The sequence below is a fragment of the Oncorhynchus mykiss genome, chromosome 13 (assembly GCF_013265735.2).
Source record: "Oncorhynchus mykiss isolate Arlee chromosome 13, USDA_OmykA_1.1, whole genome shotgun sequence".
NCBI lineage: Eukaryota > Metazoa > Chordata > Actinopteri > Salmoniformes > Salmonidae > Oncorhynchus > Oncorhynchus mykiss.
Window position 1 is genome coordinate 71553946 of NC_048577.1, and position 13353 is coordinate 71567298.

General features: G+C 42.2%; 1 protein-coding gene across 2 annotated transcripts in view; it reads right to left on the minus strand.

Annotated features, from left to right (window-relative positions):
* Window positions 1-13353, minus strand: part of LOC110510860 (ras-related protein Rab-40C) — a 61821-nt gene that overhangs the window by 5754 nt on the left and 42714 nt on the right. For both annotated transcript variants that reach the window (XM_036942091.1, XM_036942090.1), the window contains exons 3-4: window positions 11059-11119; window positions 917-977 (exon numbers count right to left, since the gene is read on the minus strand). In XM_036942091.1, coding sequence (XP_036797986.1) covers window positions 917-977; window positions 11059-11119 — 122 coding nt within the window. The remainder of the gene's footprint in view (window positions 1-916; window positions 978-11058; window positions 11120-13353) is intronic.

A 13353-nucleotide genomic window follows, 5' to 3' on the forward strand; every position in this document is an offset into this window, starting at 1 on the left:
AAGCTTCTCAAGCCATGACATCATTTTCTGGAATGTTCCAAGCTGTTTAAAGTCACAGTCAACTTAGTGTATGTAAACTTCTGACCCACTGGAATTGTGATACAGTGAATTATAAGTGAAATAATAAAACTTCCGACTTCAACTGTATATATATACACACACTATGTCAGCAGAATGTGTGTACCATGTCAGCAGAATGTGTGTACCATGTCAGCAGAATGTGTGTACCATGTCAGCAGAATGTGTGTACCATGTCAGCAGAATGTGTGTACCATGTCAGCAGAATGTGTGTACCATGTCAGCAGAATGTGTGTACCATGTCAGCAGAATGTGTGTACCATGTCAGCAGAATGTGTGTACCATGTCAGCAGAATGTGTGTACCATGTCAGCAGAATGTGTGTACCATGTCAGCAGAATGTGTGTACCATGTCAGCAGAATGTGTGTACCATGTCAGCAGAATGTGTGTACCATGTCAGCAGAATGTGTGTACCATGTCAGCAGAATGTGTGTACCATGTCAGCAGAATGTGTGTACCATGTCAGCAGAATGTGTGTACCATGTCAGCAGAATGTGTGTACCATGTCAGCAGAATGTGTGTACCATGTCAGCAGAATGTGTGTTACTATGTCAGCAGAATGTGTGTACCATGTCAGCAGAATGTGTGTACCATGTCAGCAGAATGTGTGTACTATGTCAGCAGAATGTGTGTACCATGTCAGCAGAATGTGTGTACCATGCCAGCAGAATGTGTGTACCATGTCAGCAGAATGTGTGTACCATGTCAGCAGAATGTGTGTACCATGTCAGCAGAATGTGTGTTACTATGTCAGCAGAATGTGTGTACCATGTCAGCAGAATGTGTGTACCATGTCAGCAGAATGTGCGTACTATGTCAGCAGAATGTGTGTTCCTACCTGAGCCCCTCTGGAGTAGGACCTGAAGATGGTGCAGAACCTCCCCTGTCCTGACGTGTCCCTGAGAGAGAGAGAGATATGAGTTAACCACAATTAAAGGGAAATTCCGCCAATTTTGATCTGTGGTTAAAAAGAGAAGGTTCTAAAAAATAAAAATGTATCTGTGACATGTATCTGTGAAAAAGTGATTTTCAAAACCTGCAACGAGTTTCTAGCCAGGAGGGTATCATCTTCCTCCCCACAAATCAGAACGAGTTTCTAGCCAGGAGGGTATCATCTTCCTCCCCACAAATCAGAACGAGTTTCTAGCCAGGAGGGTATTATCTTCCTCCCCACGTCACCACAAATCCCATAGCGTTTGAATATCACTGTTTTTAAAATGGTTTAACTTCTGATGATATCATCGGGTAAAACTTTTTAACATTATATTTGATTCTACAAAACGTAGAAAATGTGCCGTTTCCACATACAGTGTCAATCTACGGTGTACCAAACGGAGATGAATGATTATCCAAGATAAAACCCAGATAATGCACTTCAGAAAACAAGGGTAGAGTAAGAAGTCATGACTTCTCTTTAGGCCAACGCCCCTAAACTAATGAGTACCCATACTAACATACTGTATACTACCTACTTAATGAGTACCCATCCTAACATACTGTATGCGACCTACTTAATGAGTACCCATACTAACATACTGTATACTACCTACTTAATGAGTACCCATACTAACATACTGTATACTACCTACTTAATGAGTACCCATACTAACATACTGTATACTACATACTTAATGAGTACCCATACTAACATACTGTATGCGACCTACTTAATGAGTACCCATACTAACATACTGTATACTACCTACTTAATGAGTACCCATACTAACATACTGTATACTACCTACTTAATGAGTACCCATACTAACATACTGTATACTACATACTTAATGAGTACCCATACCGTATACTACCTACTTAATGAGTACCCATACTAACATACTGTATACTACCTACTTAATGAGTACCCATACTAACATACTACTTAATGAGTACCCATACTAACATACTGTATACTACCTACTTAATGAGTACCCATACTAACATACTGTATACTACCTACTTAATGAGTACCCATCCTAACATACTGCATACTACCTACTTAATGAATACCCATACTGTATACTACCTACTTAATGAGTACCCATACTAACATACTACTTAATGAGTACCCATACTAACATACTGTATACTACCTACTTAATGAGTACCCATACTAACATACTGTATACTACCTACTTAATGAGTACCCATACTAACATACTGTATACTACCTACTTAATGAGTACCCATACTAACATACTGTATACTACCTACTTAATGAGTACCCATACTAACATACTGTATACTACCTACTTAATGAATACCCATACTAACATACTGTATACTTAATGAGTACCCATACTAACATACTGTATACTACCTACTTAATGAGTACCCATACTAACATACTGTATACTACATTCTTAATGAGTACCCATACCGTATACTACCTACTTAATGAGTACCCATACTAACATACTACCTACTTAATGAGTACCCATACTAACATACTACCTACTTACTGAGTACCCATACTAACATACTGCCTACTTAATGAGTACCCATACTAACATACTGTATACTACCTACTTAATGAGTACCCATACTAACATACTACCTACTTAATGAGTACCCATACTAACATACTACCTACTTACTGAGTACCCATACTAACATACTGCCTACTTAATGAGTACCCATACTAACATACTACCTACTTAATGAGTACCCATACTAACATACTGTATACTACCTACTTAATGAGTACCCATACTAACATACTGTATACTACCTACTTAATGAGTACCCATACTAACATACTGTATACTACCTACTTAATGAGTACCCATACTAACATACTGTATACTACCTACTTAATGAGTACCCATACTAACATACTGTATACTACCTACTTAATGAGTACCCATACTAACATACTACCTACTTAATGAGTACCCATACTAACATACTGTATACTACCTACTTAATGAGTACCCATACTAACATACTGTATACCACCTACTTAATGAGTACCCATACTAACATACTACCTACTTAATGAGTACCCATACTAACATACTGTATACCACCTACTTAATGAGTACCCATACTAACATACTGTATACTACCTACTTAATGAGTACCCATACTAACATACTGTATACTACCTACTTAATGAGTACCCATACTAACATAGTGTATACTACCTACTTAATGAGTACCCATACTAACATAGTGTATACTACCTACTTAATGAGTACCCATACTAACATAGTGTATACTACCTACTTAATGAGTACCCATACTAGCATAGTGTATACTACTTACTTAATGAGTACCCATACTAACAGTGTATACTACCTACTTAATGAGTACCCATACTAACATACTGTATACTACCTACTTAATGAGTACCCATACTAACATACTGTATACTACATACTTAATGAGTACCCATACTAACATACTGTATACTACATACTTAATGAGTATATACTATTAGTTAATTTTAGTATACTGTAAACAAACAGTATTGTTTCAGTTGAGCGTACTAGCATTTCGCCTGTCGACCGGAAGTTGATGCTGTTGCTATGCAACCTCTTGCTAGCTTGTTAGCATTACAAATGACTCGCTAGACATGTATGTTCGTAAATTCAATCTGGAGTACTTTCTGTTTCACACAATGTTACTACTGACTGCTTCACACAACTGACTGACTGACAATGTTTCACACAACTCTACTGACTGACTGTTTCTGTTTCACACAACTGACTGACTGACAATGTTTCACACAACTCTACTGACTGACTAATTCACACAACTCTACTGACTGACTGTTTAGACATTTTTAGCAAATGTACTGAAAATGAAACACAGAAATGCCCTTGTGTATTCACACCCCTCTGCTATGTCACTAGAGACTGACCTGTGTATTCACACCCCTGTGTATTCACACCCCTCTGCTATGTCACTACAGACTGAGCTGTGTATTCACACCTCTCTGCTATGTCACTACAGACTGAGCTGTGTATTCACACCCCTCTGCTATGTCACTACAGACTGAGCTGTGTATTCACACCCTCTGCTATGTCACTAGAGACTGAGCTGTGTATTCACACCCCTCTGCTATGTCACTAGAGACTGACCTGTGTATTCACACCCCTGTGTATTCACACCCCGTTGCTATGTCACTACAGACTGAGCTGTGTATTCACACCTCTCTGCTATGTCACTACAGACTGAGCTGTGTATTCACACCCCTCTGCTATGTCACTACAGACTGAGCTGTGTATTCACACCTCTCTGCTATGTCACTACAGACTGAGCTGTGTATTCACACCCCTCTGCTATGTCACTACAGACTGAGCTGTGTATTCACACCCTCTGCTATGTCACTAGAGACTGAGCTGTGTATTCACACCCCTCTGCTATGTCACTAGAGACTGACCTGTGTATTCACACCCCTGTGTATTCACACCCCGTTGCTATGTCACTACAGACTGACCTGTGTATTCACACCCCTCTGCAATGTCACTACAGACTGACCTGTGTATTCACCTTGATCATCACCTTGATCATCATCTGAGTGGTGATTGGGTAAAGTTAACAGAGATGGTATCTGAGTGGTGATTGGGTAAAGTTAACAGAGATGGTATCTGAGTGGTGATTGGGTAAAGTTAACAGAGATGGTATCTGAGTGGTTATTGGGTCAAGTTAACAGAGATGAAATCTGAGTGGTGATTGGGTAAAGTTAACAGAGATGGTATCTGAGTGGTGATTGGGTAAAGTTAACAGAGATGAAATCTGAGTGGTGATTGGGTAAAGTTAACAGAGATGGTATCCGAGTGGTGATTGGGTAAAGTTAACAGAGAGATGGTATCTGAGTGGTGATTGGGTAAAGTTAACAGAGAGATGGTATCCGAGTGGTGATTGGGTAGAGTTAAGGACGTTAACAGACAGATGGTATCCGAGTGGTGATTGGGTAGAGTTAAGGACGTTAACAGAGATGGTATCTGAGTGGTGATTGGGTAAAGTTAACAGAGAGATGGTATCTGAGTGGTGATTGGGTAGAGTTAAGGACGTTAACAGAGACGGTATCTGAGTGGTGATTGGGTAGAGTTAAGGACGTTAACAGACAGATGGTATCCGAGTGGTGATTGGGTAAAGTTAACAGAGAGATGGTATCTGAGTGGTGATTGGGTAAAGTTAACAGAGAGATGGTATCCGAGTGGTGATTGGGTAGAGTTAAGGACGTTAACAGAGATGGTATCCGAGTGGTGATTGGGTAGAGTTAAGGACGTTAACAGACAGATGGTATCCGAGTGGTGATTGGGTAAAGTTAACAGAGAGATGGTATCTGAGTGGTGATTGGGTAAAGTTAACAGAGAGATGGTATCCGAGTGGTGATTGGGTAGAGTTAAGGACGTTAACAGACAGATGGTATCCGAGTGGTGATTGGGTAAAGTTAACAGAGAGATGGTATCTGAGTGGTGATTGGGTAAAGTTAACAGAGAGATGGTATCCGAGTGGTGATTGGGTAGAGTTAAGGACGTTAACAGACAGATGGTATCCGAGTGGTGATTGGGTAAAGTTAACAGAGAGATGGTATCTGAGTGGTGATTGGGTAGAGTTAAGGGTGTTAACAGAGAGATGGTATCTGAGTGGTGATTGGGTAGAGTTAAGGGTGTTAACAGAGAGATGGTATCTGAGTGGTGATTGGGTAAAGTTAACAGAGAGATGGTATCTGAGTGGTGATTGGGTAAAGTTAACAGAGAGATGGAATCTGAGTGGTGATTGGGTAAAGTTAACAGAGAGATGGTATCTGAGTGGTGATTGGGTAGAGTTAAGGGTGTTAACAGAGAGATGGTATCTGAGTGGTGATTGGGTAGAGTTAAGGGTGTTAACAGAGAGATGGTATCTGAGTGGTGATTGGGTAAAGTTAACAGAGAGATGGTATCTGAGTGGTGATTGGGTAAAGTTAAGGACGTTAACAGACAGATGGTATCTGAGTGGTGATTGGGTAGAGTTAAGGGTGTTAACAGAGAGATGGTATCTGAGTGGTGATTGGGTAGAGTTAAGGACATTAACAGAGAGATGGAATCTGAGTGGTGATTGGGTAGAGTTAAGGACATTAACAGAGAGATGGAATCTGAGTGGTGATTGGGTAGAGTTAAGGACGTTAACAGAGAGATGGTATCCGAGTGGTGATTGGGTAGAGTTAAGGACCTTAACAGAGAGATGGTATCTGAGTGGTGATTGGGTAGAGTTAAGGACGTTAACAGAGATGGTATCTGAGTGGTGATTGGGTAGAGTTAAGGACGTTAACAGAGAGATGGTATCTGAGTGGTGATTGGGTAAAGTTAAGGACGTTAACAGAGATGGTATCTGAGTGGTGATTGGGTAGAGTTAAGGACGTTAACAGAGAGATGGTATCTGAGTGGCGATTGGGTAAAGTTAAGGACGTTAACAGAGATGGTATCTGAGTGGTGATTGGGTAGAGTTAAGGACGTTAACAGAGATGGTATCTGAGTGGTGATTGGGTAGAGTTAAGGACGTTAACAGACAGATGGTATCTGAGTGGTGATTGGGTAGAGTTAAGGGTGTTAACAGAGAGATGGTATCTGAGTGGTGATTGGGTAGAGTTAAGGACGTTAACAGAGATGGTATCCGAGTGGTGATTGGGTAAAGTTAACAGAGAGATGGTATCTGAGTGGTGATTGGGTAAAGTTAACAGAGAGATGGTATCCGAGTGGTGATTGGGTAGAGTTAAGGACGTTAACAGACAGATGGTATCCGAGTGATGATTGGGTAAAGTTAACAGAGAGATGGTATCTGAGTGGTGATTGGGTAAAGTTAACAGAGAGATGGAATCTGAGTGGTGATTGGGTAGAGTTAAGGGTGTTAACAGAGATGGTATCTGAGTGGTGATTGGGTAAAGTTAAGGACGTTAACAGAGATGGTATCTGAGTGGTGATTGGGTAGAGTTAAGGACATTAACAGAGAGATGGTATCTGAGTGGTGATTGGGTAAAGTTAACAGAGAGATGGTATCTGAGTGGTGATTGGGTAAAGTTAAGGACGTTAACAGAGATGGTATCTGAGTGGTGATTGGGTAAAGTTAACAGAGAGATGGTATCCGAGTGGTGATTGGGTAGAGTTAAGGACGTTAACAGACAGATGGTATCCGAGTGGTGATTGGGTAAAGTTAACAGAGAGATGGTATCTGAGTGGTGATTGGGTAGAGTTAAGGGTGTTAACAGAGAGATGGTATCTGAGTGGTGATTGGGTAGAGTTAAGGGTGTTAACAGAGAGATGGTATCTGAGTGGTGATTGGGTAAAGTTAACAGAGAGATGGTATCTGAGTGGTGATTGGGTAGAGTTAAGGACGTTAACAGAGATGGTATCTGAGTGGTGATTGGGTAGAGTTAAGGACGTTAACAGAGAGATGGTATCTGAGTGGTGATTGGGTAGAGTTAAGGACGTTAACAGAGAGATGGTATCTGAGTGGTGATTGGGTAGAGTTAAGGGTGTTAACAGAGAGATGGTATCTGAGTGGTGATTGGGTAAAGTTAACAGAGAGATGGTATCTGAGTGGTGATTGGGTAAAGTTAACAGAGAGATGGAATCTGAGTGGTGATTGGGTAAAGTTAACAGAGAGATGGTATCTGAGTGGTGATTGGGTAGAGTTAAGGGTGTTAACAGAGAGATGGTATCTGAGTGGTGATTGGGTAGAGTTAAGGGTGTTAACAGAGAGATGGTATCTGAGTGGTGATTGGGTAAAGTTAACAGAGAGATGGTATCTGAGTGGTGATTGGGTAAAGTTAAGGACGTTAACAGACAGATGGTATCTGAGTGGTGATTGGGTAAAGTTAAGGACGTTAACAGACAGATGGTATCCGAGTGGTGATTGGGTAGAGTTAAGGACGTTAACAGAGAGATGGTATCTGAGTGGTGATTGGGTAGAGTTAAGGACGTTAACAGAGATGGTATCTGAGTGGTGATTGGGTAAAGTTAAGGACGTTAACAGACAGATGGTATCTGAGTGGTGATTGGGTAGAGTTAAGGGTGTTAACAGAGATGGTATCTGAGTGGTGATTGGGTAAAGTTAAGGACGTTAACAGAGATGGTATCTGAGTGGTGATTGGGTAAAGTTAACAGAGAGATGGTATCTGAGTGGTGATTGGGTAAAGTTAACAGAGAGATGGTATCTGAGTGGTGATTGGGTAGAGTTAAGGACGTTAACAGAGATGGTATCTGAGTGGTGATTGGGTAAAGTTAACAGAGAGATGGAATCTGAGTGGTGATTGGGTAGAGTTAAGGACGTTAACAGAGATGGTATCTGAGTGGTGATTGGGTAGAGTTAAGGACGTTAACAGAGAGATGGTATCTGAGTGGTGATTGGGTAGAGTTAAGGACGTTAACAGAGAGATGGTATCTGAGTGGTGATTGGGTAGAGTTAAGGACGTTAACAGAGAGATGGTATCTGAGTGGTGATTGGGTAGAGTTAAGGACGTTAACAGAGAGATGGTATCTTAGTGGTGATTGGGTAGAGTTAAGGACGTTAACAGAGAGATGGTATCTGAGTGGTGATTGGGTAGAGTTAAGGGTGTTAACAGAGAGATGGTATCTGAGTGGTGATTGGGTAAAGTTAACAGAGAGATGGTATCTGAGTGGTGATTGGGTAAAGTTAACAGAGATGGTATCTGAGTGGTGATTGGGTAGAGTTAAGGACGTTAACAGAGAGATGGTATCTGAGTGGTGATTGGGTAGAGTTAAGGACGTTAACAGACAGATGGTATCTGAGTGGTGATTGGGTAAAGTTAAGGACGTTAACAGACAGATGGTATCCGAGTGGTGATTGGGTAGAGTTAAGGACGTTAACAGAGAGATGGTATCTGAGTGGTGATTGGGTAGAGTTAAGGACGTTAACAGAGATGGTATCTGAGTGGTGATTGGGTAAAGTTAAGGATGTTAACAGAGATGGTATCTGAGTGGTGATTGGGTAGAGTTAAGGACATTAACAGAGAGATGGTATCTGAGTGGTGATTGGGTAGAGTTAACAGAGAGATGGTATCTGAGTGGTGATTGGGTAGAGTTAAGGACGTTAACAGAGATGGTATCTGAGTGGTGATTGGGTAAAGTTAAGGACGTTAACAGACAGATGGTATCTGAGTGGTGATTGGGTAGAGTTAAGGGTGTTAACAGAGATGGTATCTGAGTGGTGATTGGGTAAAGTTAAGGACGTTAACAGAGATGGTATCTGAGTGGTGATTGGGTAAAGTTAACAGAGAGATGGTATCTGAGTGGTGATTGGGTAAAGTTAACAGAGAGATGGTATCTGAGTGGTGATTGGGTAGAGTTAAGGACGTTAACAGAGATGGTATCTGAGTGGTGATTGGGTAAAGTTAACAGAGAGATGGAATCTGAGTGGTGATTGGGTAGAGTTAAGGACGTTAACAGAGAGATGGTATCTGAGTGGTGATTGGGTAGAGTTAAGGGTGTTAACAGAGAGATGGTATCTGAGTGGTGATTGGGTAAAGTTAACAGAGAGATGGTATCTGAGTGGTGATTGGGTAAAGTTAAGGACGTTAACAGACAGATGGTATCTGAGTGGTGATTGGGTAAAGTTAAGGACGTTAACAGACAGATGGTATCCGAGTGGTGATTGGGTAGAGTTAAGGACGTTAACAGAGAGATGGTATCTGAGTGGTGATTGGGTAGAGTTAAGGACGTTAACAGAGAGATGGTATCTGAGTGGTGATTGGGTAAAGTTAAGGATGTTAACAGAGATGGTATCTGAGTGGTGATTGGGTAGAGTTAAGGACATTAACAGAGAGATGGTATCTGAGTGGTGATTGGGTAGAGTTAACAGAGAGATGGTATCTGAGTGGTGATTGGGTAGAGTTAAGGACGTTAACAGAGATGGTATCTGAGTGGTGATTGGGTAAAGTTAAGGACGTTAACAGACAGATGGTATCTGAGTGGTGATTGGGTAGAGTTAAGGGTGTTAACAGAGATGGTATCTGAGTGGTGATTGGGTAAAGTTAACAGAGAGATGGTATCTGAGTGGTGATTGGGTAAAGTTAACAGAGAGATGGTATCTGAGTGGTGATTGGGTAGAGTTAAGGACGTTAACAGAGATGGTATCTGAGTGGTGATTGGGTAAAGTTAACAGAGAGATGGAATCTGAGTGGTGATTGGGTAGAGTTAAGGACGTTAACAGAGAGATGGTATCTGAGTGGTGATTGGGTAGAGTTAAGGGTGTTAACAGAGAGATGGTATCTGAGTGGTGATTGGGTAAAGTTAACAGAGAGATGGTATCTGAGTGGTGATTGGGTAAAGTTAAGGACGTTAACAGACAGATGGTATCTGAGTGGTGATTGGGTAAAGTTAAGGACGTTAACAGACAGATGGTATCCGAGTGGTGATTGGGTAGAGTTAAGGACGTTAACAGAGAGATGGTATCTGAGTGGTGATTGGGTAGAGTTAAGGACGTTAACAGAGAGATGGTATCTGAGTGGTGATTGGGTAGAGTTAAGGACGTTAACAGAGAGATGGTATCTGAGTGGTGATTGGGTAGAGTTAAGGACGTTAACAGAGAGATGGTATCTGAGTGGTGATTGGGTAGAGTTAAGGACATTAACAGAGAGATGGTATCTGAGTGGTGATTGGGTAAAGTTAACAGAGAGATGGTATCTGAGTGGTGATTGGGTAGAGTTAAGGACGTTAACAGAGAGATGGTATCTGAGTGGTGATTGGGTAGAGTTAAGGACGTTAACAGAGATGGTATCTGAGTGGTGATTGGGTAGAGTTAAGGACGTTAACAGAGAGATGGATACCATGTATGAGGTCTTATCTAATCAGTTCATTTACCTCCTCTGACTCTAACCTCTCTCACACACACACACACACACACACACACACACACACACACACACACACACACACACACGTAATGATGACACCCGCTGGTTCCAGCTAACAACATGTAGGATGTACTAATAACCACAACGTGTTGATTCAACATGTAGGATGTACTAACCACAGCTCCAGTTTCACTCTCCTCCCATCCAGCAGAATAGTGGTGGTCTTGTAGTCGATGCCTGGATGGAGGAGAGAGAGAGGAGGTTGAGAGAGAAAGAGGGGAGGAGGTTGTTGAGAGAGAGAGGGGAGGAGGTTGAGAGAGAGAGAGGTTGAGAGAGAGGGAGGTTGAGAGAGAGGGAGGTTGAGAGAGAGGGAGGTTGAGAGAGAGGGAGAAAGGGGGAGGTTGAGAGAGAGAGAAGGGGGAGGTTGAAATACAGAAGAGAAAGTGGTAGGGAGGAGGGTGAGAGAAAGAAGGGAGAGGTATTAGACATTAAAAAGCATTATCAGTTCACCTGTCCTTATAGGTGTGTGTGTGTGTGTGTGTGTGTGTGTGTGTGTGTGTGTGTGTGTGTGTGTGTGTGTGTGTGTGTGTGTGTGTAAAAGGACACATGTTGTGCTTCAGTTGCAGTTCTCCACTTGGATGAGAAATCTTTGCTCTCGTCCTGACCAATCAAATTACTGCTTTCACGGCGCGGTCTATGGCACTGCATCTCAGTGCTAGAGGCGTCACTACAGACCCTGGTTTGATTCCAGGCTCATTCACAATTGTCCCAGCGTCGTCTGCGTTAGAGTGGGGGGGGGAAGGCTGTCATTGTAAATAAGAATTTGTTCTTAGTTGACTTTCCAAGTTTTAAAAAAAAAAAGTTAAATAAAATTTAAAAATTCACGAACTGGCATTCTTTTATTTAAAAGGAACTCACTCAGTCCACCTTTAAAGTTACTCTTGAAAGGTGTAATAGTAATAATCAGTTCATTTTGGGGCGGCTGGGTAGCCTAGTGATTAGAGCATTGGACCAGTAACCCGAAGGTTGCAAGTTCAAACCCCCGAGCTGACAAGGTCGTTCTCCCCCTGAACAAGGCAGTTAACCCAAGCCGTCATTGAAAATAAGAATTTGTTCTTAACTGACTTGCCTAGTTAAATAAAGGAAACATTTTAATTTAAAATGTCAGTCATTACAGACATTTATAACCTGTCAGAAATGTCCAGATCAACCAGCCCACGTCAGCTAACGCTTTTTAATTCAGGTTTTCACGTTGTCCTTTTGTCACTCAAATAGACAGTGCTTGTCCCCATAGAGGTGTGAACAGTGCTGGTCCCCATAGGGGTGTGAACAGTCTGTATCATGAATAGTGCTGGTCCCCATAGAGGTGTGAACAGTCTGTATCATGAATAGTGCTGGTCCCCATAGAGGTGTGAACAGTCTGTATCATGAATAGTGCTGGTCCCCATAGAGGTGTGAACAGTCTGTATTATGAACAGTGCTCATCCCCATAGAGGTGTGAACAGTACTGGTCCCCATAGAGGTGTGCACAGTCTGTATCATGAACAGTGCTCATCCCCATAGAGGTGTGAACAATCTGTATCATGAACAGTGCTCATCCCCATAGAGGTGTGAACAGTACTGGTCCCCATAGAGGTGTGCACAGTACTGGTCCCCATAGAGGAGTGAACAGTCTGTATCATGAATAGTGCTGGTCCCCATAGAGGAGTGAACAGTCTATTATGAACAGTGCTGGTCCCCATAGAGGAGTGAACAGTCTGTATCATGAATAGTGCTGGTCCCCATAGAGGAGTGAACAGTCTATTATGAACAGTACTGGTCCCCATAGAGGAGTGAACAGTCTGTATTATGAACAGTGCTGGTCCCCATAGAGGTGTGAACAGTCTGTATTATGAACAGTGCTGGTCCCCATAGAGGTCTGAACAGTCTGTATCATGAACAGTGCTGGTCCCCATAGAGGTGTGAACAGTACTGGTCCCCATAGAGGTGTGAACAGTACTGGTCCCCATAGAGGTGTGAACAGTCTGTATTATGAACAGTGCTGGTCCCCATAGAGGAGTGAACAGTACTGGTCCCCATAGAGGTGTGAACAGTACTGGTCCCCATAGAGGTGTGAACAGTGCTGGTCCCCATAGAGGTGTGAACAGTCTGTATCATGAATAGTGCTGGTCCCCATAGAGGTGTGAACAGTGCTGGTCCCCATAGAGGTGTGAACAGTACTGGTCCCCATAGAGGTGTGAACAGTACTGGTCCCCATAGAGGTGTGAACAGTACTGGTCCCCATAGAGGTGTGAACAGTCTGTATCATGAACAGTGCTCATCCCCATAGAGGTGTGAACAGTCTGTATTATGAACAGTGCTGGTCCCCATAGGGATGTGAACAGTGCTGGTCCCCATAGAGGTGTGAACAGTCTGTATCATGAACAGTGCTCATCCCCATAGAGGTGTGAACAGTCTGTATTATGAACAGT